Source organism: Manduca sexta, chromosome 8 (assembly GCF_014839805.1).
Source record: "Manduca sexta isolate Smith_Timp_Sample1 chromosome 8, JHU_Msex_v1.0, whole genome shotgun sequence".
NCBI lineage: Eukaryota > Metazoa > Arthropoda > Insecta > Lepidoptera > Sphingidae > Manduca > Manduca sexta.
Window position 1 is genome coordinate 7,178,381 of NC_051122.1, and position 24,013 is coordinate 7,202,393.

At 34.8% G+C, this 24,013-nt stretch overlaps 2 protein-coding genes across 2 annotated transcripts; both read right to left on the reverse strand.

The window, feature by feature from the left end:
• Nucleotides 1–1,080: 1,080 nt before the first annotated feature.
• On the reverse strand, nucleotides 1,081–7,769 carry LOC115446742 (odorant receptor 4-like). Its single transcript, XM_030173521.2, has 7 exons — nucleotides 7,153–7,769; nucleotides 6,855–7,020; nucleotides 6,036–6,132; nucleotides 5,270–5,371; nucleotides 4,946–5,034; nucleotides 4,451–4,517; nucleotides 1,081–2,088 (listed from the first exon to the last, which is right to left on the reverse strand). Exons 1-7 carry the CDS (start codon nucleotides 7,712–7,714, stop codon nucleotides 2,011–2,013), a joined length of 1,161 nt encoding a protein of 386 aa, XP_030029381.2. The 5' UTR covers nucleotides 7,715–7,769; the 3' UTR covers nucleotides 1,081–2,010.
• A 5,258-nt stretch (nucleotides 7,770–13,027) lies between these two features.
• LOC115446850 lies at nucleotides 13,028–16,592 on the reverse strand. The gene is made up of 2 exons (XM_030173661.2): nucleotides 16,449–16,592; nucleotides 13,028–15,864 (listed from the first exon to the last, which is right to left on the reverse strand). The coding sequence occupies exons 1-2, from the start codon at nucleotides 16,453–16,455 to the stop codon at nucleotides 13,436–13,438; spliced, it is 2,436 nt and encodes an 811-aa protein (XP_030029521.2). The 5' UTR covers nucleotides 16,456–16,592; the 3' UTR covers nucleotides 13,028–13,435.
• Nucleotides 16,593–24,013: the final 7,421 nt, after the last annotated feature.

Sequence of the window (24,013 nt, forward strand, 5' to 3'; positions counted from 1 at the left end):
GGATACTCCATTAATTAAAAGAATATGGAAAAAAGAATGGATGGTCAAGTCGGTGAGTCTTATCCTTATCAAAACTTAATAGGATGCCTCATGTATCTAGCGGTAAACACACGACCAGACATCGCTTACGCCACGAGCTATTTAAGTCAATTTAATACGTGTTTTACTAAAGAACACTGGAATGCTGCTAAAAGGATTCTGCAATACCTAAAAGGTACCCTAAACTATTCATTGGTTTACAGGAAGAATAGAGAACCTTTAAAGGGTTTTTGTGACGCAGACTGGGCAAACTGTCCAATCGACAGAAGGTCATACACCGGTTATGTTTACAAGTTAAGTGGAGGTCCAGTATCATGGGAATCCAAGAAGCAACCTACTGTTGCGTTAAGTTCGGCCGAGTCAGAATATATGGCATTAGCGTCTGCCACGAAGGAAGCGTGTTACTTACGTCGGTTTATATACGAGATAACAGGTATACTTTGTTCAGTTAACTTAGCTTCTGACAGCCAAAGTGCCATTAATCTTGTTCGAAATCCTGTACACCACAGCAGGACGAAGCATATAGATACTAGGTTTCACTTTATTAGGGAAAAGGTATCTAATAATATTGTTAAGTTAGAATATATAAAAAGTAACGATATGCCTGCTGATGTACTAACGAAGGCCCTCGGACCTCTAGCACACAAACGATGTGTAGTTAACTTAGGTTTAGAAACTTAATTATTATAATTTATCTAATAATATTGTTAAGTTAGAATATATAAAAAGTAACGATATGCCTGCTGATGTACTAACGAAGGCCCTCGGACCTCTAGCACACAAACGATGTGTAGTTAACTTAGGTTTAGAAACTTAATTATTTTATTTGTTTTGTTTCTGTCACAACTGCGATTAAGGGCGGCTGTTGGAGATTGTAACCTTCGTCGTGACTTATTATTTTTTATATGTTCTATTTTTAGAACTAATTGTATTTTGTTTGCCATAGTTACTTCTCTTTAGTCCGAAATAAACACTCATGTCAATAACATCTTTTTACTAACTTTATTTAATTACTAAGAACATATACCATATTTACAACAGTTTTAAATATTTACCGAAACAACAGTAATAAAATCATACTTTTTAATTTATGATGTAATATCTGATAGCGTTTGGCAATTCATCCGACCAAGCCATCTAGCTATCTAAATAAAGTATAAGAAACGTATTGTCTTAAAGATAATGCCCGCACTTACCTGCAACTCCTAAACTTAATCACTATTCTTGTGTTCCTGCTATTTAGTTTCTTAGTCATTAGGGTTCGCACTGTCCCTCCGCTTAGTATAATAAAAAATACATGTCATTGTTTTGATAAAAAATACTTGTCAACAAATTACGTGTTGTTTTGCAATGAATATGCTCTACTTTGCGTCCAATCAACAAATGAGTTGACAGTTTGGTGTAGGGATTTATTTGAGGCTATTTAGTGCCGTATTAATGAACCGATTGAGATCGGTTTATTAAAACTTCTTCTTCAGATCTTACTCACCGTTGAGTAGAATCTTAAGTAGCCATTTAATGTATTGAATTATTTAATAAACAAATCTTGAGCAGTCATTTACGCGCCGATTGTTAGCTGAGTCGACGCGGCTTTATAAACAAAATATAGCTATCAAAATCCGTCATATGCTGTAACTTAAGATATCATTTGAGATGCTGTTAATATCTATTTATTAAATAGCGACGGTATTAAGATGCTGTCTGTGCCTTGACAACGTCTCAGCTGATATCGCAGTTCAGAACAATATTACTTAAATAGTATCTATATCTTGTTTATATTCACAGTAATTATAAGAAAACGAATAATGACATCTGGTTGTCGCATTTTGTGTTGTGTTTTTATTAACAGCTGACAACGTCTGCGTGGTGCGTAATATACATTTATTTTCTTCGAATATAGTGCACTCAATAGGTGTTTATTACATGAATAATATATCTATGTCTACAGTTTATAGTCGGTATTACTTAATATTATTGTTCACGATTAATTTCCGGAGGCTTGTAGACTGTTTGTAGTATTGTAAAGTAGGACCACGATGTGCTGATAATCTGGAAAATATAACTTATTACATAGGATATCATGTGTCCATTCATTATTAGAATATTGAAATAAGATCTAGAATCATATTTAAATACTAATCCCCTTATTCATAGACTTTTTTATCGAAGTGCGGAGCATTGCTGTGATAACAAGTATTTTTCTCAGCTTTGTTTATCTGACAGCTTGCTATTTATTCAGCTTTGTTTATCTGACAGCCCAAAAATTAAAGTTGTAACTCAATATTTGCCAATCACAATGGCCCTATGTCTCTCACTGAGAAACAAACTTATTATCACAGCAATGCTCCGTCCTTAGATAAATAACGTCTATGAATAAGGGGGTAAGTCTATTTTGCTTCTAAATGTTAACTCCCCTAAGCTCAATACTTCTAAAAGATCGTAAATCGTTACCAATTGTTGCTGGCAGCGGAAACCAAAATATTATACGATAACGCTGATCTTGCTTTCTGACTTTTTAATTCTGTAACTATTTAAATGGTCCTTTGCAGAAGAATATGTATTATGAGATAACATTAGCGACGAAATAATAACAAGAAGTTTGGAATGTTGTACGCGTAATGGCAATAGGGTCGCCTCCTAACAAATCATAAGACGCCATAAGCATGGTGATAGTGGGTATTTGCGTCAACCGACCCCTTCGTGTGCGTCTTGAGTGACGGCGTATAGCGCAAGCGGATTGTGGAACGTAGGAATGCGGAATGTAGGTGGAAAGCTGTCCTTAGTGCATGCTGTACGGCGTTTGCGATCACACGTTGTGCTTATAAAATATTTTTTTCTGTCAAATATTAAAAGTTTACAGTATTTATGTAGAAAAAAAATATTCTTTTTTTATGACATATGTTTAGTGTCAAAAAAGGAAGATATTTTTTTCTATGGCAAGAAAAGATGGTGAATACTCTAGACTACATGAAGAATTAAGACGCTATCCGTATAAGTTTTTTATTTTTGATCAGGGTGCCCGGACACTTAAATACAAACCATTTCCATCAAATTTGTGGTAAAATATTTTTGATAAAATTCTTCCCTTTATTATTTTGCAACGTAATATACTCTTGAATACTATATAATACACACTATCCGCTACTTAGAATAAAAAAACGTGTGTCAGAGCGGATCCGCTAACATAATCCGCCGAATCGAGAACGCGCACGTTCGCAGTCCGGACAGGTTCAAACATGCCTAGTATTTATACGCGGCAGATTCCGCGTGCGCGATACGCTGTCACTAGGACGCATACTGTGGGGATAAACGCGTTGAGTATAATATGATATCACGTTTATTAATCCTCCAACCCCGGTTATTGTTAAGCTTCAAGAATGAAGACAATCAGCTAGAAGACAGTAACATTCATATGCAAATATGAAGTATTAGATAGTAGGAACTGAATGTATGTAATTAATTTCCTCAGTAACAACAATTAATATCATCTGTGGTTTGTTCGCGTTGCTAGCGGCTAAGCGTGGAACACGACTACTTCTTGTGTAAATATCTATCCTACTTATATTACTATAAATTATTATAAGATAAAATATTATGTTCCGAATCTACAATAATTAGTAATGTGTTATCAACGAGATCTTGTTACAAAAACAGTTTTTTATCGATAGGGATAAAAAATGACATAAAATGAACAAAAATCGATAGATGGCCTTATATTCGATAAATCGAGCTTTACAAACTGCTGGTATCTTAACATGGAAGTAGCGTTCCCTTTCTCGCACCTATATACGCAGGCACCCTTGGGACCCAGACCACACACACTCAGCCCATTTGCCCTTTGCACGTTCATGTTCGTGGAAATATTGACAGTAAACTGAAGCATAAACTGCTTTGCGGGTGTTCTCTGAAGCTGTAGCCAATATGCTTTTCTACAATCGTTAATGTTAGTAAAAAAAAAATATATATAAAAATGACATATCGCAATGATGAGTATTCCGCTAGAATATGTTATTCCCGTATATAACGTTAGCGTTAACGATTGTATAAATAGATCTTGGCTACGATCCCTGGTCTTCTCGATACATCTGTACCTCCACCATTTACCATCAAGCGCTGTGCTCAGATCATCATCTTCAAGCTTTGGAAATCTACTGCTGAACATAGGTCTTCCATGAGATATCCAGAACAGCCTATTAGAAGCGGCTGCAGCGTGCGCCTGCGATCTTTACCACGTCGTCTCTCCTCTGATACGTGGTCTTCCAACGATGCCCGTATAAAACATATTATTATGATTGTGTCCAATTTGAATTTATGTACGATATAGAGTCGGACCCAATTTTTGCATATTTAAGTACCTATAAATAATTTATATCAGATTTTAATGAAACCAAGTAAGTACATGAAACTGTACCTTGCTAAAACTCCCGTAGCTTATTATTGAAAATTTGTATGCGGTCAAAATTTGAGGCTTGCGCGATCTGAAAGAAAATTAAACAATAAAATATTATAATCACAGTTCTTTATTCTCATTTAATATACCAGTAGAGTCACGCTGTAGTCAGATTTGTCTACAACATGAGTAGAATGTTCACAATAATGTACTGTAGTTATTTTTTAATGTTAATTAAACATTGATTTACTTGTTAGCAGTGATCATCCACTGTAGAACGTTAAACAAAATTATATAACCAATCAGTAAGTGTATAGAAAACTAGCTTTAGCCTGCGGCTCCGCCCGAGTGAAAAACATTTTCCAGGAAGGAGTAGATTACAGCACTCAAGAGTAACGTAGATTCCGATAAGTTAAAAAAATCACAATCGTTTTAGTAGTTCCTGAAATTAATACGTTCAAAGAAACAAACAAACAGTTCAAATACAAATATTAGTTATATTATGCCTACTCTTACCTAATCATTATCGTCAGAATCATCTTCTTAGATTTTTCATCCATTTCGTACCACTTGCACAGGAACGCAGATTCACCTATTTTTCTACTCTAAAATATGAAAGAATGGAATTTAATATAGGACAGATTTTTAAACCACAGATAAGTTATTCATAGATTATAATACAACATAAATAAAATTTGAATGATATTCTTAAAAAAAAAGTCAATAGTCCAGCTTTTTTATTCAGTCAGGTAATTAAGTATTTGACGGATAAAATTTTTTGCCGACTTTTAAAAAATTCTCAAAATAAATGCATATAACATTTTCTTTGAAAATATCTACCTCCGTAATAATATTTTCTCCGAATACGCTCATCACCAATATTTGAAGTAATACTGATGTGAGAAATAAAATTGTCCCCGGTAACTGGGCTAGATTTCCGGTCTGTAATATAAATAGTTAATATCAAACATATTACTTATTTAAATATAGCAGTAGTAACAAAATGTGAAAGGTTTGTAGATCTGTCCTTTTTCCGCGCAGTACAGGCTCGACATGATATTTTTGGAATAGAAACAGTTTATGAGTCACTGAATCCTGGCCATTGTTATTTCGAAAATATTTGGTTACCGAGAGTTTTTATAGTGGGAGAATTTTGACGCAGTTTTGCCTACGTTCTTATTTCGCAAGTAGCGAGACAATAAAATATTGCTGTATAAAGTTTTGTAGGAACTTAATTTTTCCTTATCCTTTTATTCCCGTTGACAGACGAAAAAAGGGTGGACACAGACATAACTAATACATCCACATTTTTACTGAGATTATGTCCATCTCTTGGTGTTTTTGGAGCGAACCTATCGCCGTATTAACAAATTTTAATTCAAGGCTTCGTGTGTTTTTTTAATAAAACTTTCCTAGCTCTGGTTTCCCGGTTAAGGAATCGAACCCACAATTATGCAGTTAACTGTAGGTCCTGATATGTCATCAATGTTTAGCGTAGAACATCAAAATGTAGGAAGATTTTATTTGTATAGTTGTGTTTTTATTTCTTTTACTTTTATTTATTTTTCTTTTATCTTTGTAGAAATAAAGCTAACATAAAACCTACCGTCAAGTTAAATCCAAGAGCGCATATTTCTACGGAGCCGACTAAAACATTAAACAAATTGGGCGCTGTGAATATATCTTCCAAGTCATCAGCAAGTCTGAAATTGTAATAATGGATCTAAGCGTCTTCAACGGAGTTTTTGTATAAACTAAAGCTGAGTTTTTGAAGCAAAAACCGGCATGATGTAACGTATATTGCAAATTGAAATAGGTCTCTGTCGTGCAATGATAAAAAGGTGACATTTGCTGAATTGCAAGTTTGTGTCAACCTGTGAACGAGTTGAAATATTTTTTTTTACAGAAGGTAGCAAAACAAACACACAAACAAAAGGTAGTTGGTTAGTTGTTACCCAGAATTTTGAGGCGTTAATATTTATGAAATTAGAAAGAGAGAGAGAGAGAAAAGAAAGAAAGAAATTAAATTTAGGACAAACACAAGATACATACATATTATAACAAACGAAATAGACAAAAAAACACTTTAAAATATATTTGTTACAAAAAAGGCTCGAACTAAGTAAAATGCTGGCAGTGAAGCCTGCGCTGGTCTTCCATTGGGCCATTTGTTGATGTCAAGGAAGACAAAAAATATTTAAAAAAAATTGCGCCTGCGCGTCTTCAATTGCAATATCGGTACTCAATGGCCTTGCTATTATACAAGAAACCAACGTTTTGATACGAAATATCTATACTATATTGTCCCCCTACTGAACAGAGGCTTGCTCTTCAAGAGGGTTTCGACCTGTCCCTCTCACGCTGGCTTAGTGCGGATTGAAAAACACATAACCTAAAAAAAATAATTATTACATTCTATACTTACTTTAAAATATACTGATGTTCCTTAACAATATTTCCTATTATGTTAACATTGTTAACTTGTAAGTGTTGAAGTTGATCACTTATTATTGAGAAGTTGTTACACACGTGTGACGTAAGCACACAGTACAATACGTCTATAGTTGTAAAGAATAAGACGCAAATACAACCTGAAAGTAATTGCGAAATATTAAAACTTTCTTGCTAAAAACATTATGAATGTGAAAATTTGAGATATTTAGATGTTTATTAGGCAAGTGCTGAAATGATTTTGATGTTTGTAATAATAGTGAGGTACTTACCACAAGTAGCTGAATAAACAAACGCTAGGAACCATGACAACCAACCATCAGTTGGAAACGGCAACAGCACAGCATAAGGCAGTACGAACACAACTTTATTTTTGGCTATATATTGGTAAAGCATTATAATCGGCGAGGAGAAGTTATAAACGGAAATAAGAACAGCATTCAGAACGAAAAAATACTTTGTGAGCAGGCTTAAAAGATGCAATTCACGTTTTACAATAGCTTTCTTCGTAGTATCGTCCAATATATTTTCATAGAGACGTCCTAGACGTTCTGTAAGGTCGAATATTTTACGTCTCTTCACTGTTATAGGCAATATTTTCAAAAAGGACAGCAACCCAATACATGCACACGGAGCTAATTGGGTTAATTCGAGGAAATTTTCCGATGAAATTCTCGATACAAAAAAAGAACCTTCTGCTATGATCATAGATATTAACAAAGACAACAGAATGTAGTATCTGATATATATTTTTGTATCGCCAAACGGAATTCCCGATACCCACATGTTTATTTTTATTTGTCTCAAAAAATCTTCGTATGCGGGTATTCCCATAATGGTATTCGTTCGTTGACAGTGATAAGAAAAGTGTGAAGAGTACTTGGGACAGAACAATTTATACTAGAGAAACGGTTTATGTATATTTAAAAGTGTTAAGACATAGGGTTGTCAAAAATTTTAGTTGCTTGGTCTTCATCAGTTTTTTAATTTTTAGATGACTTGGAAAGTAAAATTACGATTCCTAAATTCTGCAGAGGTGTATTGTAAACTAAACCCAACGAAGTTTTTATACCGGCGCGATTGTGATTGCACTGCACATGCACTTATAGTAAACGCAATGACGTCGACATAGAGCATCGAATGGCAACAAACGATTATCATTAAACCATTCGATACAATCATGCTGTCTTATTTAGGCGTTCTTCACCCTACGACATATGGATCCAGGGATTATAAAAAGGAGGAAACACGCGATTGTACAGTAATGATGTTGTTAAAGCACAAATCTGTATAGCCAGAATAGGTATGAAAACGGGGGTAGAAAAAAAACAGGGTTGAAAAATTTCAGGCGATCATAATATTTCTTTAGCTTTAAATATAGAAAATTGTCCGTTTACTCTTTAGTTTTAAAATGGCACATAATGATTAAGTAAAAATATTTATAGAACAGAACAACCCTACGCTTCGAAGTGAATCACAAATCGAATATTCACTTTAGTATGTCTTTTATGTGACAACCGTTAAAATACAGAGACATTAACACCCATTTTCGATATTTCAATTGTTCAATATTCCTTTTGAAGTATCCTTTGATTTTACTGCGGCTATAACGAAATCTATATCTCAATCGGATTTCAGACAAGTATTATTAAGAATTCAACATATAGTTAAATGGAAATAATGGAATTCAATATTAGACGTTACTGGTGTTGATTTTGGAAACAGCAATTTGAAGTCTAGATCGAATATTGTATATTCTGTTGTACTTATATAATGGTTTAATTGAATTAGGAAATTTGTACATTTTTTAAAATGCGACGTGCAGAATCGGGCCCGAATCTTTCAAACATAAGGCCGGCATAATAATGTCGATTGTCTAAGGATAATCATCTCTCGTAAGTGGACATTCCAACTTGACCACTCACCGCTTACCATCAAGTGTAGTGAGGTAACTTTGTTATAACCGTATGGAAAAAAAATTAAAAAAAAAAAAACTACTGTAGGCTTTAACTGGGCCGTAAGAACGATGATACCTACATAACTGTTCCACTTACCCTCCAAGTGTTTATAACGATAACGGGGTTAATTGCCCGCGAAAAATCAAACAAGAAAAATTGTTGCCATTTAGAGCGTTATGTTTTTTGTTAAAAATAAAGGCTCATGATGTCTGAGTAAACGTTCACCGTGGAATTTAATGTAGTAACAAATAACCAAATACAAAAGTCAATTCCAATTAATGGTAAACAAAAGAGTACTATACAATAACTGTCTTGTACATTGACGTATATTCTATAGACACGAACGTCCATATAAACTATTTGTTCAAAATCTGGACTAAAATGGCAACCAAAACGTCACTGTTATAACCTATTTATTCAATTGCACAACAAATAATGTTACTTTTTTTGACTAATATGTTTTATTCAAATCTAAGCTTACACTTAGACTTGAGTTCTTATACCATGAGCGCCACTCCGTACACAACCACAAGCTGTCAATATTGACCATACTAAAGTCAGTTTAAATGGATTGCAGTTCAATTCAGTTGAACACAGTGAATATTCGGAACGTCAAATCTAGTACTACGTACATATATATCGATGGTCTTATACGTTACATGGCGGATTACATTCACTTGAACATTGTGAAGCCCCTTAATATAAATAAAGAATTGTTTGTCGAACAAACTTCTAAAGATTATGGAACTTGAATCGAATTCAGGAAAAGCCATTTACTCCGCGTATGACGTGATATTATTCCTCTCGTAAGCTCGCAGTGTGAGCGTGGCAACGCAATCAATTTTTCTTTTACGCTGACAGCCGAAAATTACTTTGTATCACGCATCGTACAAACATCTTGTGGGAATTAGTGTGCTTGATTCTTATGTAATATATTTCTACTGTAAGCATTATTACGTAGTAATATTCTGGTTTCTATGCCAGGGTGCCCTATTCCGTCTATAGAGGCGAATCTGGCTTGCAACTACGGGCGTTCTATTCGAAGGACAGCTTCGATAGCTATATAGGTAAGAGAGTCAAAAAACCTCTATTTACCTACACGTTCATCAAATCTGTCCTGCGATTGGGCACTCGTAATTGTAAAAACACGGATATGCCCTCATAGACGGAAAAGGTCCCCTCTATCTCATTATACAGCATAACTTAGAATCCAAATACTTATTGTTTTCCATAAATTTAAGGTCGCGCAGCGTGCGATGGAGCGAGCTATGCTAGGTGTCTCCCTCGCGGATAAAATCAGAAATGAGGTTATCCGTGAGAGAACCAAAGTAACGGACATAGCTCGGAAAATAAGCAAGCTGAAGTGGCAGTGGGCTGGCCATATCTGTCGTAGGACAGATGGCCGCTGGAGCAGACGAGTCCTAGAGTGGAGACCGCGTCTCGGTAAGCGTAGCGTAGGACGACCTCCGACCCGCTGGTCCGACGATATTCGTAGGATCGCCGGTGGACGCTGGATGAGGAGAGCGGAGGACCGAACACCGTGGCGCGCTTTAGGGGAGGCCTATGTTCAGCAGTGGACAGCTGTAGGCTGATGATGATGATTTTTTTGTATATGGGCACGTCAGTATCACCTCACTGCTCCTGGTGGTAAGTAGAGGGAGGTTCAGATAGGGTGTCGACTAACAAAAGATGATTAACCCTCGCCTATCGACACAGTTCTGCCGGTCTTTTTGAAACGCGATATACACAGTTTGATCTAATCTGACGGGTTTTACTCAGGTGCGGTGGTCGCTCTCTGGGCGAATACGAATATTCTTCCACCAGATTTTGTGATGACAGGCCTACCCGCAAACAGTGGCAACTCTAGGTATTTGAATTACAAAGCAGTAGCTACACACCCTTTGCTTAAGATATTGTCAAGTTATATAATTCCCACTTCTAGTGGTTATAATATCTTTCAGGCCGCGGAACGAAAATGCTTGAGAATTGTTCGTTGATACGAGATAAAAATCGTATTGTATCTGTTCAAATATATAATATAAGATACATATCATAGTAAGATTATTATATAAATCAACACTTAATAACATTTTCATAATAAACGGTGTAACTTTTAAAAATATCTTTACTTTCACCACAGTTCTCTTCCAAACTATAATGGCAGATAATCTATTAAATCCAATTAACTAATTCAAGAGAGTAGAATATTCAGTATTAGACTTAAAGTAACTCGAGAATTGGTTCTGACACTTTACCTAAACGCGGTTCGAACTTACTCAATGGAAATTTCGACAGATATTGATTTTACGAAATATAGCTTTGAATCAAATAATAATGTAGCATGCTTTTAATAATCATCATACTCAAACAAAAGATGAGTTTGGAAAATGAAATAAGTTTGTGCTGTTATTGTATTGACTATCCTAAATTCTCAAAGGTGTTATGGATTGCAATAAAACTATTTTACGGATTTTATCTCGGTTAATTGTATTATGTTTTCCCGACATTACGAAAGCCTCGCAGCCTTTATAGTCACGGGGGGAACTAAGGTGTTTGTCGTATGCAAGTCTAAGTTACAATACGTACGTACATTTTACAATTATACAAAATTTGTATGTAGGTAGATATTGTAACTCCAAATTGTCTAACATTCGCCTAAACGTAATAAATCATGGTGTTATAAATATTTTTGATAATTTGATAAATATTGTTGAGGTTTTTTCGAGTTTCGTGTACGCATTTATTTTATACAAGGTATCGACCACGATACAAATAGTTGAAAACAGTGTAAATTCATTAAGGCTGGCATAATTCTAGCAATCAAAGAGATGTTTCTAGCTCATTTACACTGCATTTTACCTTAAAATCTAATAACAAATAACCCATTTCACATTGCATTTGTGCACATAAAATCAAAAAGACCAAAACAAATATAAGAAAAATATTACCTACATCAACACTGAGGAAATGTGTATGAGACTGCATTGCAGGAAAGATTGCGCAGAGATGGTACCCAGGTGGCTAAGCTTACCTCCAGTGAGTAATGACGTCAATAAAAAAGCTAGCCTGAACCGAACTATCGGGTTTTCATCGGCCTTTTTACGTCAAATTCCATTCTGTATGTAGATGCGGGACAATTTAAGTGTTTGACATGAATTGGGGGATTGTGTTATAGAAAATAGGTTTGGTTATGGTCTGTCTTGTGTTTAAGCATGATTTCATGGGAGATTATGGATTTCATTCAATTTTATATGTAGCATAGATAGATATTGTAATTATAAAATAGCGTTTGTCACTGACTGCCTCGGCGCCGAATTTGTATTACTTCCGTGGTACGACATCGCTCAGAAATCCCGGGTCCGAATCCCGGGTCAGGCAAAATGATATTGTTTTTTTTTACTCAGTATCACCCCCATGTCCGGATTTGGCGACAGGCTCGCTATCTATCACATCATGGAACGGAACATGCATCTCGAAAACTGGGTCCCTGGTGGCTGCCGAAAGGTAAAATGTGTTTTTGTTTTTTTCTGTCAATAACATTGAAGTCTATAACGTCTGCAGAGATTTATATTTTTGTTTCAATGCGTTTATTCAATAACTACTTTACAGTTACCAAAAAATATTTCTTTCTAAGGAACCTCTATAATTCCTTATGCTGTATAGGCGATAATTTTGGAATATTTTGACTACTACTTAAATAAATTGACAAGTAATAATTATTAAATTATTTCAATTTGCCAGATATCATTATTCATAAGAGATTTTTTCTTTTATGAAATTGGCGCATGTATTTTTTAAAATTTTTGTTATGTTCACATTTCACAGTGCTAAAAAATTACGTTCCTTTTCAGGCGACTGATACAAAACACTTTCTACTAAATACAGTCAATGTTTTAACATTTATTATTTATCTACTATACAAATAATGCTTAATAATAAATAAATAAAATAATACAGACAAGATTAAATCTCTGTCTAAGAGACCGTGCGCGAGTATATGTGTGATGCCGTGTATTCAAAGGTAAGTATGGGCTATGATTACGGGTTGGGATAAAATGAAAATAAATATTGGGATTCTGAAATAATTTTATTTAAAAAAATATTTAACAATAATTATTAAAATAAATAAATATTAATGAATAAATTTTATATCAAAAATAGTTTTAAACTGAATAAATGTTACAAGTGATTTGAAGAAATGTATTTTTTTTATTGAAAAATGTAAAGTAAACATATTTACACAATGTGCTCTTACATGTTTTATTACACAACTAGTTTTCAAAAAATATCCCGCCAGCAGAATCAGAATAAAAAGAGAAATTCACTTCTAAGAATGAACATTAATAACAAGTTAAAATTGTATTTACTGTTGAATAAATATCTTGTTAATTAAACTTTTAAAGAAAAGTTAAGAAACGTTAATAAGTAAAAATTGAGACTGCGATATTATAAGTGTTAAACTGACTAAAAAATTTAGGCAAGTAATTTCAGATAAACATAAATATAATTTAAATGTTTCTTATAACAAATCTAAAAAATTAACTAACATGTTAAAATAAAATTTTTAGACATAGACTATAATTACAATGGTAATTGCTTATTCTTTGATTCTACCATTACATTGAACGTTATTTTGCCAATCACATCGTCCAATTTTGGGGTTGTAATAAAGATTTTCAGGGCATTTCATAGGGAAAGGCCGGTTGTTGACGCATTTGTAAAATTTATTACAATGTTCGTGAGCAACCTGTATGTTATCGGAGTCTTTCTGAGCGCAAATTTCCGGCGCCTTGCTAGGATCGTCATAGTTGCCACCAACGGGTTCCTCCTCCTTTTCGCTGTCATCTTTATCCGTATCATCTTCACTCTCTTTGGGAATGATCCTGTCGCCACAATCTACTTTTTCTGGCCAATCACAGAATTGTGCTTCACTACTGAAGTATAGACCACGTGGGCAAATTCTTTGGATGGGTTCATGATTAGCACACTGGTAAAATTTGTTGCAGTATTTGTGAGTTACGAGAACTTCTTCAGATTCCTCGTTGGCGCAGACGTTTCTAGCGTTACTAGGGTAGTCGTAGCCAGCACTTTGACGGCGGAAAAGGTTTCTAGCTTGTACATTGTCTTCTTTTACATGAATTCTTCCCCTGCAGTTAACATTCTGTGCCCAGTCGCATTGGTTCTTTTTGGGATTGAACAAGAGATTTTTAGGACATTTCATTGGTAAAGGACGGCCATTTTCGCAAATGTAAAATTGATTACAATATTCGTGGGAAATAAGAACTCCAGCTGAATCTTCCTCAGCACAGATTTCTGGAGCTTTGCTAGGATCGTTATTGCCTTGATGGTCATCATTATTGTCATCGTTACTGTCATCAGTATTGTTATCATTATCTTGGGTACAATTTTCGATGTTATCGTTTGGAATAATTCTATCGCCGCAGTTCACACTATCTGCCCAATCGCATGTTTCTTTTTTGGCATTATACATAAGGCCTTTTGGACATGGACGAGCAACGGGTACTCTAGCTGAGCATATGTAGAACTGGTTACAATATTCGTGTGCCACCAAAGTACCATCGGATTCTTCTTCGGCACAAATGGTTGGAGCTTTGCTTGGATCTTCATGTCCTGCAACATCTTTCTCCGGCTCGGGTTCAGGCTCCTTTATTTCTTCTTCTTCCTCTGCAATGATTCTGTTACCGCATTCTACATTACTGATCCAATCACATTGCCCGACATTGTAGTTGTATACAAGTCCACGAGGACACTTACGTTCAACTGGCCTACCTCCAGCGCATTGGTAAAATCGATTACATTTTTCATGAGCTACAAGAACACTATCATATTGTGCACAAATTTCAGCCGCCTTACTTGGGTCATTATAAATTTCCCTTTTTTCTTCAATAACTCCTGTTATATTAGTATTGTCTTCTGGAATTATCCTGTCACGACATTCAACATTTTCAGGCCAGTCACATTTTCTGCTTTTGGGGTTAAAGTGAAGACCAGGAGGGCAATTAATAGGGAGTGGTCGTCCATGTAAACAGATGTAAAAGTGATTACATAACTCATGTGCAATTAATATACTATCAGAATCTTTCTTAGCGCAAATACTTGGTGCCTGGCTAGGATCATTATGACCTTCCTCGACATCCTCATCTTCGTTTTTGTTATCATCCTCCGAATCATTGTGTTCTGGTTGAACTCGGTCGCCACATTGTACGTTATGAGGCCAATCACAAACCTTTAGGTAAGCGTTATAAAGGAGATTCGGCGGGCAGTTTTGGGTAGTAGGAAGGCCGTGGGAACATTTGTAAAATTTATTGCATTTTTCGTGAGCGACTAGAACTCCTTCAGACCCGTTTTTAGCGCAAATTTCTGGTGCCTCGCTGGGATTGCAATTGCAACTACTGTTATTGTTATCACCCGCATCTCCTGGTCCATGGCCACTGCCAGAATCGTCTTCTTCATTGGGAATTACACGGTTTCCACAATCGACATTTTGAGGCCAGTCACATTGTTTTACTTTATAATTGTAGTAAAGTGACGAGGGACATTTAATTTCAACCGGGTGGCTTTGGAAGCATTTGTAAAATTTAGTGCAGTGTTCGTGGGCAATTAGTGCCCCGTCAGAACCTGGGCGTGCGCAAATAGCGGGTGCCTGACTGGGGTCTTCATGTCCGGTATTATCGAACACTTCTTTGTCTTCATCTGACTCGACGCTTCCGTTACCGTGTTGATCTCCCTGTCCAGGAACTACTCGGTTGCCGCAGTCTACGGCGTTGGGCCAGTCGCAATATCCTAATTCAGGGTTATACAAAAGGTTGGAAGGACACACGAGTGCCACAGGTTTACCGTGCGAACATTTGTAAAACTTATCACATCTCTTGTGTGCAACTAAAACGCCTTCTGATCCTGCAGGTCTGCAGATAGCTGCAGCTTCACTAGGGTCTTTATGGCATCGTGGGTTGACTACAGCAGCGCTCGTCAGTGCTGTTACACTGAACAGTGTAACAAGTATACCTAGAAAATTTTAAATTATTAAAAAATAGGTCGAAAACTACGCTGTACTTAGTTCTGCATACACCAATAAAGGGAGCGTTGACGCTGGAATTTATATCATTGTCTGCCAATAAAATATAATTTATATTTCTATGGAATTAAAAGCGTTTCTATTATATGGTTGGTTAGTTGTGTTGATGAGATCGCTGGAGGACTATAACCTAAATATAAGTTCTCCCTTCTTACAGCATGTTTTACAATTAAATGAGCTATTAACGCCTTCAATTGTCTATTTATTTCAAAAATGTCTATACCAGAAAATAAATAGTTTACAAGTTACAAATGTTAAGCCTATTCCTAACCCGTCGGTGTTTTTATAAATTAATAGAGACAAGTAGTGAAAACTATTAATAATCAAAATTGAAAAAAACTATAGGATAAAGGGCAGAGTCAAATGCTTCAGCTCACTATAGATGGTGGCTTTATTTTCTATAATATTCAAAATGTAAATTTAACACGAAACTAGAACTCTTGCTTTTGATCGTTTATATCCATGCAATATTATATTTATATGACGTTAGAATAATAAATTATTTAAAACTTACCTCTCATGGTAATTTTTGTTGTTGTCTTTTGTCACACAATTATTGCACCGATACTGATTGAGAAACCGCAATTGCACATATTTATATCAAACAATAATATTCTAATTGGTTCAATTGATTACGATTATCAATTGGATATAATTCAAGTACATTGATTTCAAAAGATTATGGAGAATTCCCCTTTAAGCGATCGGTGAGCGTGATAAGCGAAGAAAGAACAAAACGACTCAAGTCTTTTAGTTTAGCCGTCTGGTTAATATTATTTGTGTTATTTCATTCTGCGGTAGTAAAATTATTATAATTTTGAATAAAGCAAGACAATGCGAAAGATGCACTCGTTATGTTTACTATATCATTTTCAACTAGAAAAACTATGTATCATTTTGGTATTCTGCTTTCGTAAGTAATGTCAATATGATCTTCTCCTAAAGACTTCCATTCAAAATTCTAATATACGTTGGCAAAAGTCAGTATTTCTGTAGAAATCTAATTTCTTTGTTTAAATTCCAGGAAAGTATAGATGAATTATATAATAAAAGTGACGACCATCTTGAACGTCTAATAAACTGTAGAGATGGCTAGAACGTGGCTAGAACATTGAAAATCTTGCATTTGCAAACATTTTTACTTTTTGTGCAATAAGTTGCATGAATATTATTTGGTACGTGTGAATCGGTCTAAGTACCACTAAGCTTTGTCTATTTCGGCTATGGAGTAACAGCAACATTGAAGGTAATTCTCTGCATTATGAGATCCCGAGTGAGTGAAGATGCCATTTCTGTAAAGAGGTTTGAACACACCCATGTAATCATGCCTTTATTCCTGAAAGGGTAAAGAGAGGTGTAACCTCCTTTGCTGGTAGTAGGATATATTTTATGTCCGCCCGGATAGCGACCACCGTACACAAGGTAAAATCCGCCTTATTGTCCCACGTAAGTGTGTCGCATTCCGGGATCAGCCTGTGTATATCCGGTTGCAGACCGGCATAATTGTATCGACTGTCGAGGGGTAATGATCTCTCGGCAATCGACATTCTATTAGACTCCCCTACAATTACCATCAGCTGCCGTTGAGTAACTGAAACGAGCTCGTATAAAAAAAAGACCCAATATCACTTTGCCCGATCCGGGATTTGAACCCGGGACTACCCAATGGTGTCGAACCATGGACGCAATACAAATACGCCACCCAGGCTGTCAGGGCTATAAAGTCATTTGGACATTTGTCGTGGTTACTGTATGATGACCTCTACATGAGGTGATCATCTTGTCATTCAGTTCTATAAAATAAACAATTAGTAATTTGAAAGTTGATTTTGCTTTGAAATTTATGAGCATTTTTGATTATGACCCCCTAAGTGCTTAATGGAAAGTTTTTAAAAAAAATATTAAGACATCCGTGTAACTCAGGTGGAACAATTAATAAGAGCGTTAATTAGGAACTTGAGATACACAATATTATTGTTTTTATTGCGTATTTTGTTAACTTTTATCAGTTCACAAAAATCTAAAATCGATTTTCAATCACTTATCTGAATCGGGTGACTAGTTCATCAACACATCAAAAGTTCCAATATCAATTTTTTTTTTTTTATTATAAGTGATGTGCATATAAAAATAATTTTCGAGTCCGAGCATGCAAATTAAAAAAAAAACAATTTTTAAAATTCGAACGGCTTACAGTTATTGTGCCGAAGTTGTATTCAAATTTAAAGTCTGCGCACCTACTAACAATTTAGAACAATTACAAAAGGGTGTACCACAGACATGAATAAAAGCTTATTTATATTGAGAAAATGGTCACATACTCAACAATTTATAAAACATAAACATATTTATTATTGTTATAATGTAAAAATTCTTACTCAATTATATTATTTACTACGCTTAACAACATTCTGTAATTTTTTGTCCATATAGCAAGTAATACAACAGGAAATAGGTAGGAAATATGCGATGTAATATTAGTAATTTTCCCTTTAGGTCGATAATCTTGATTCTAATGGGGTGATGCCACCGATGAGTAGCTAGGGCATGCAAATAAAGGTCCAGTAACCCCACAAGAGTCATCGAGAATAAATCATCGTTAGCTTTTACACAAGAAACATACCTATATGCAATTATATTATGTAATATAGGGTTATTTTGACATGGCTTTACTGAACGAAAAACACTACTGTCTATTTGAAAACAATACAATAAGTTACTCTAACCGCAGATGTAAAATAAAAAAGTACAATTTTCGAATAAAATAAAGAAAAACAAAACGTATTTTTATTATTACACGCCCTAATGCTAGTACTGCTACTCTAAGAGAATTTGTTGGAGTGGCAACATTACATTTTCAAACAAGAATATACTCATGTACACATAATATTTGCACTAAATTTCAAAATGATAAAAAAATCAGACAAATAATACCCGGATTCTTGACGAAAATACTCGTTATTCATGGATGATTTTCGGCATGATGGTATCGGAGGTAATGACAAGTATGTGTTTTAGTTAGTAACGCAATGTAAAAATTACCCTGCATATGTATGTATTTCTCATGTACAGGATCATTTTTGCATTGCGCTTATGTGCAAAGTTTAAGTTCAAAGCTCTTATGGGAACAAACTTCCGCTGATTTCCTTCGATATTTATAATGTATATAAAATATATTGAATGATAAAATGTTAAATTATAGATTAACAATTACTTGCCCTTTTCCATGTATACACATGTACATGATGTAGATATCTAACGTACTAACAGGGTCTAGATCAGAGAGAAAGAATATTACAAAATCGAAAGCTAATTTTCTATAGACAAATTCTTCGATGAATATATTAACAAGATAAATACATAATTAATAGTAAGATATTTTCAATTAATATATTTTTATATAAAAGATCGGCGTAGTTTAGTAATAAAAACAGAGCATTGAGTGGGAATAATTAAATTACGTGAACCAATGATGGCCAAACCAGAATTTAAAGTATAAACAATCTTTAATAAACTTCCACAGAGGAAGTTGAAATCTTTACAACACCTTGCAGGCTGCCGGAACGCTCGTAAAAACTAAGCTAAATCTTTTCTACAGACTAGTTCTTCTCAGCATCGGCCTGGAGTCTGGAATTTGTGCCTCATATAAAGATATGGTCACCCCTTATGACATCATGGAACGGAATACACACGGCGAAAAGGTGGTGTAGTTCATTGTGCCTATGCGTATGAGTGCGCCCGTGCGTGCGAGTGTGTGCGTGCGTGCGAGTGTGTATTTACATGTGTGAGCGCGTGCGTCAAATATGATACTATAATATTATAATATTAAAAATCAAACAAAATGTGACAATATCAAATATGAACATGGAAACTCTGTATATGGAGACCGGAAAGAATGGAACAATACATCTCTTATCGTGAACGATTTAAACTTCCAGAATTGAAACAATTACACAAAAACAACATGTATTCGTTGTTCTGGATGATTTACAAACAATGTAAAATAATATTTGTTTAACAACACAACATGAATGAGGAAACTTTTCAAATTTCCACTCGACATAACTCCAACAGGCGCCGCGCGAAGCTTGCGAAGAATTACGTCTCATATATTATAACAAAAGAGGATCCCGAGTCCGTATGTTAGTTCAGTCGATTAAATCCGAACCATTATCTTACTCCATTTAAACATGCACATTTTGCATTTTATTAGGATTCAAAATCCTTACTCTGGTAATGTGATTCTTACTGCTTACATTTCTACTGACGGTTATAAATTTTAACGTTTTAAGAATATGTACTAAAATTGCGTATCGTTATTTGCGCCACAGTATTAACCCTATTGTCATTTTCAATAACCATAGATATATTTTTTATTTTTCTTTAGTTCATTATTAGTTTAGTTTTATATTAATTATAATGATTTCTTATGTTGACACGTTTTATAGACAATAAAATATAATTATTTTTCGATATTATCCCTGGTTTTTATATTATAATTTTTTTCCCGTCATTTCGAAGACTACAACCTTCACTGACACGGTGTGGGGCTAATGGGGGGTTGGGGGGGCGGGGGGTTGTGTTATCGCAAAAGACCAAGAAGGCTACTGTCTTCGATACGTTGGGCGAGAATTGTAATATAAAAAATGATAAAATCCGAAAAAATGCTTTATTTAAATGTTTATACTTATTATTTTTCCGTATCATTGTGTTTCCAGTCATGTAGTTAATCCGATAAAATTATTAACATAGTGTTTTAGGAAATGTTATTGTAAGAATAATCTAAGTAAACAATTTGTTTGTGGTTTGGTGCATTTTACCTACAAATGATAGTAACAAGAATCCGATAATATCTATTTTCAAAGTAAGCGTGGACTTCAAACTGTTTGCCACGTATCTTTGTTTGCGTGCCGGTCTATCGGATCCAATACCGGAGTCTTTAGATGTTAAATTATTCTGACTCATTATTACAAATAGAATATTTTGTTTTCCTCAATTGTTTTTTCTTTATACTTACCTACTTTTAAACGATTATAGTCTTAGTACAGTCATTAAGTATTCTTTTAATTACTTGATTGAAATGTTTTGTAATCTCCTTTTTATATCTGTGAGATGGGTGTTTAAATAAATTTTAATACCGGTCATTAACTTTTTATTGCCAATCTATCAATTATTGACATATTGATCTATTAAAGAGATGCATTTCAATTTTAAAACGTTTAATGCAGTTAAACTTCATAAAGACATAATTCTTCGTTTACAAGATAAACGGTACTAAAGATTTACCATTTTAAATAGTTCTTATTGTCCGTACACAAGGTAAAACCCGCCATAGTGGCCCACATAAGAGTTTCGCGATCTGGGACTAACTGAGTATATCCGGTTCCAATAATATAATAATAATATAATATAATATCAGCCCTGTATTATATACTTGCCCACTGCTGAGCACGGGCCTTAGTCCATCACGCTGGCCTAGTGCGGATTGGTAGACTTCACACACCAATTCCTATAGAGAACTTCTCAGATGTGCAGCTTTCCTCACGATGTTTTCCTTCACCGTTAAAGCGAACGATAAATTCACGAAGAATACACACATAATTTTAGAAAATTCAGAGGTGTGTGCCCTTGGGATTTGAACCTGCGGACATTCGTCTCAGCAGTCCGTTCCACACCCAACTAGGCTATCGCCGCTTCCTTAATAATTCCGGTTCCAATAATCCAGCATAATTGTGTCGACTGCCGAGGGGTAATCATCTCTCGTCAATCTACATTCTATTGGACCCTGCTCCACTGACCACCAGGTACAGTATGGTCACTTTACAGTACCCGTACAAAAAACAAACATATCCGGGTCACGATACTATATCGTAATACAGTTACATTTACCTTTAACGTTAATAAGAGGAAAATGTTCTAAATCAGCTCATAATTATCGCCACGGAGAAGTCCATATTCGGAATTCCGGGGGAAAAGTTTCCCAAAATGTTACATATGTATTAACAAAAGATATTAATGGAAGAAATAAAACTTCGTTCGGTACAGTTTTTTGTCTTTACAAGAATTATTGTGTAAGTTACTGGTTGATTCATTCGCGTCTTTATTTTTAAGTGGTGAAAGTAAAACCTAATCTTTAATGCGATAGCCATCTATTCAATAGTTCAAAATAATTTTACAATATAATGAAAGTAATATTTTGGTTTTTCTGCTCAGTATCAGCCCGGAGTCTGGGATTTGAGCCCGATATGGCGATAGGCTCGCCCCCTAAGACATCATGGGACGGAACACACTTGGTGAAAAGCTGATGCCCTAGTTACGCTTCTGCATACCCCTTCGGGGATTATTGCGTGATGTGTGTGTGTAATTTTGCAATATTTTAAAAATGAAGAAGTTTTGATAAATTAATATGTTATTATCTATTAACTAAAGATATTATTATATATTATATTTATAACATACCAATTTTATTTTCTACTGTACTTAAAAAGGGGTACAGACAATTTTCCGCACGTATTAATATACCTATTCATTAGCGTAGTGTTGCGTTAAGAAGCGATACAAGTGAATGAAAATATTGAATAATATCACAAATATATTGAGTAATTAGTACTTTAACATTTATATTATTATCAAGACTGTGTCATTTAAGGTCAGGTATTGTTTAAAATTACTTGAAATTAGAATCATAAAATAATACGTTATAGGCAATATTATTATTGTAATGTAAAATATGTATTACGTGTAGTAACTGACGTTGTAATGATTCAAATGTATAATTATTATACTTTAGGTTCATTATAATATTAACAATAGGTTCGGCAGCATTGTTAATATAATTTTATATAATTATTATATTACAATATAGTCTTTGTCAGCGACTTAGCGGGCGGTCAATAAGTTTCCTTTATCCCTAACGGCTTAATTATTTCTTTTATAAAAAAATTGTTTACAATCCCTATTTTGTTCGGAAATAATGCATCCGTATAAAATTCGTGTACAATATTTTTAATCATATTTCCCAACTTCCACGATGAGACAGGTGGGGAATACTAGTTTATTGATGATTTTAATTTCAGGCATTGAAAACCACCGGAATTACAGTCTAAGTGGTCGAGAAATGAAATGGTTACAATTACATTAAAATAAACAAAGAACATCAGAATACAGTGTCATTTTGACATTGCGTTACTAAATGAAACCATATACTCGTCTTCACCTTTGCTGGCCTTGTGCCAAAAATTATCCATTAATAACAAATATTTTTACCTAAAATCCTGGTTTTAGTTTTCTGATTTTTTGATCGTTTTGTAGTTTAATGCGAATATGGTGTGTGCATGGGCGTATTTCTGAATGAAAGTATGACGTTGCCGCTGCGACGAATTCTCTTAGAGTATAAGTAGTGGCATTAGGGCGGTTAAATTAAAATTACTTTTTGTTAATATTTATTGTGTTCGAAGCTTACACTTTTTTATTTTACATCTACGACTCAAGTAACTTATTGTAAAGTGTCATTACCAAGTAGATAAGTATGTGCTTCCATTTAGTAACGCGATGTCAAAATTACCCTGTATACTAACCTCTACATTACTAGTATAAGTCACTTCATTTGATATTTTAACTAACCCGTACCGACAAAACAATAAGTCCAAACAAAAGCAACGAACCAAACTCAATTTGAGGCGGCTCAAAGACCATACCCACTATTGAGGATTATTTTACGACGCGAGCTGCAGGTGGAATCTCATTGAGTCCGCCAAAGACGGAGGCTTATGCCGCGATAATCTGTGGCAATATCAGAAGCGCTCTCTAGCGTGTAGGTATTATGCAAATTTTGCGATAAGAGAGCCATTCAGGTCCTTGGCTATGTATAAAATTAAAATACGTAAATCCTACGTCATCGTCGTTAACACGTCTGTTTGGTTGATTCATTGTTTTTGTTTGTTGTTTGGAAATATGATTTTATCGATGTTTGTTTGAAATGTGGTCTCGGTAAATTCCCTAGAAAGATACGTAGGCGCCGGCTAGACGAACTATGTGGAGAATTAAAGAATGCAATATAGTTTAGTGCACGAAAACAAC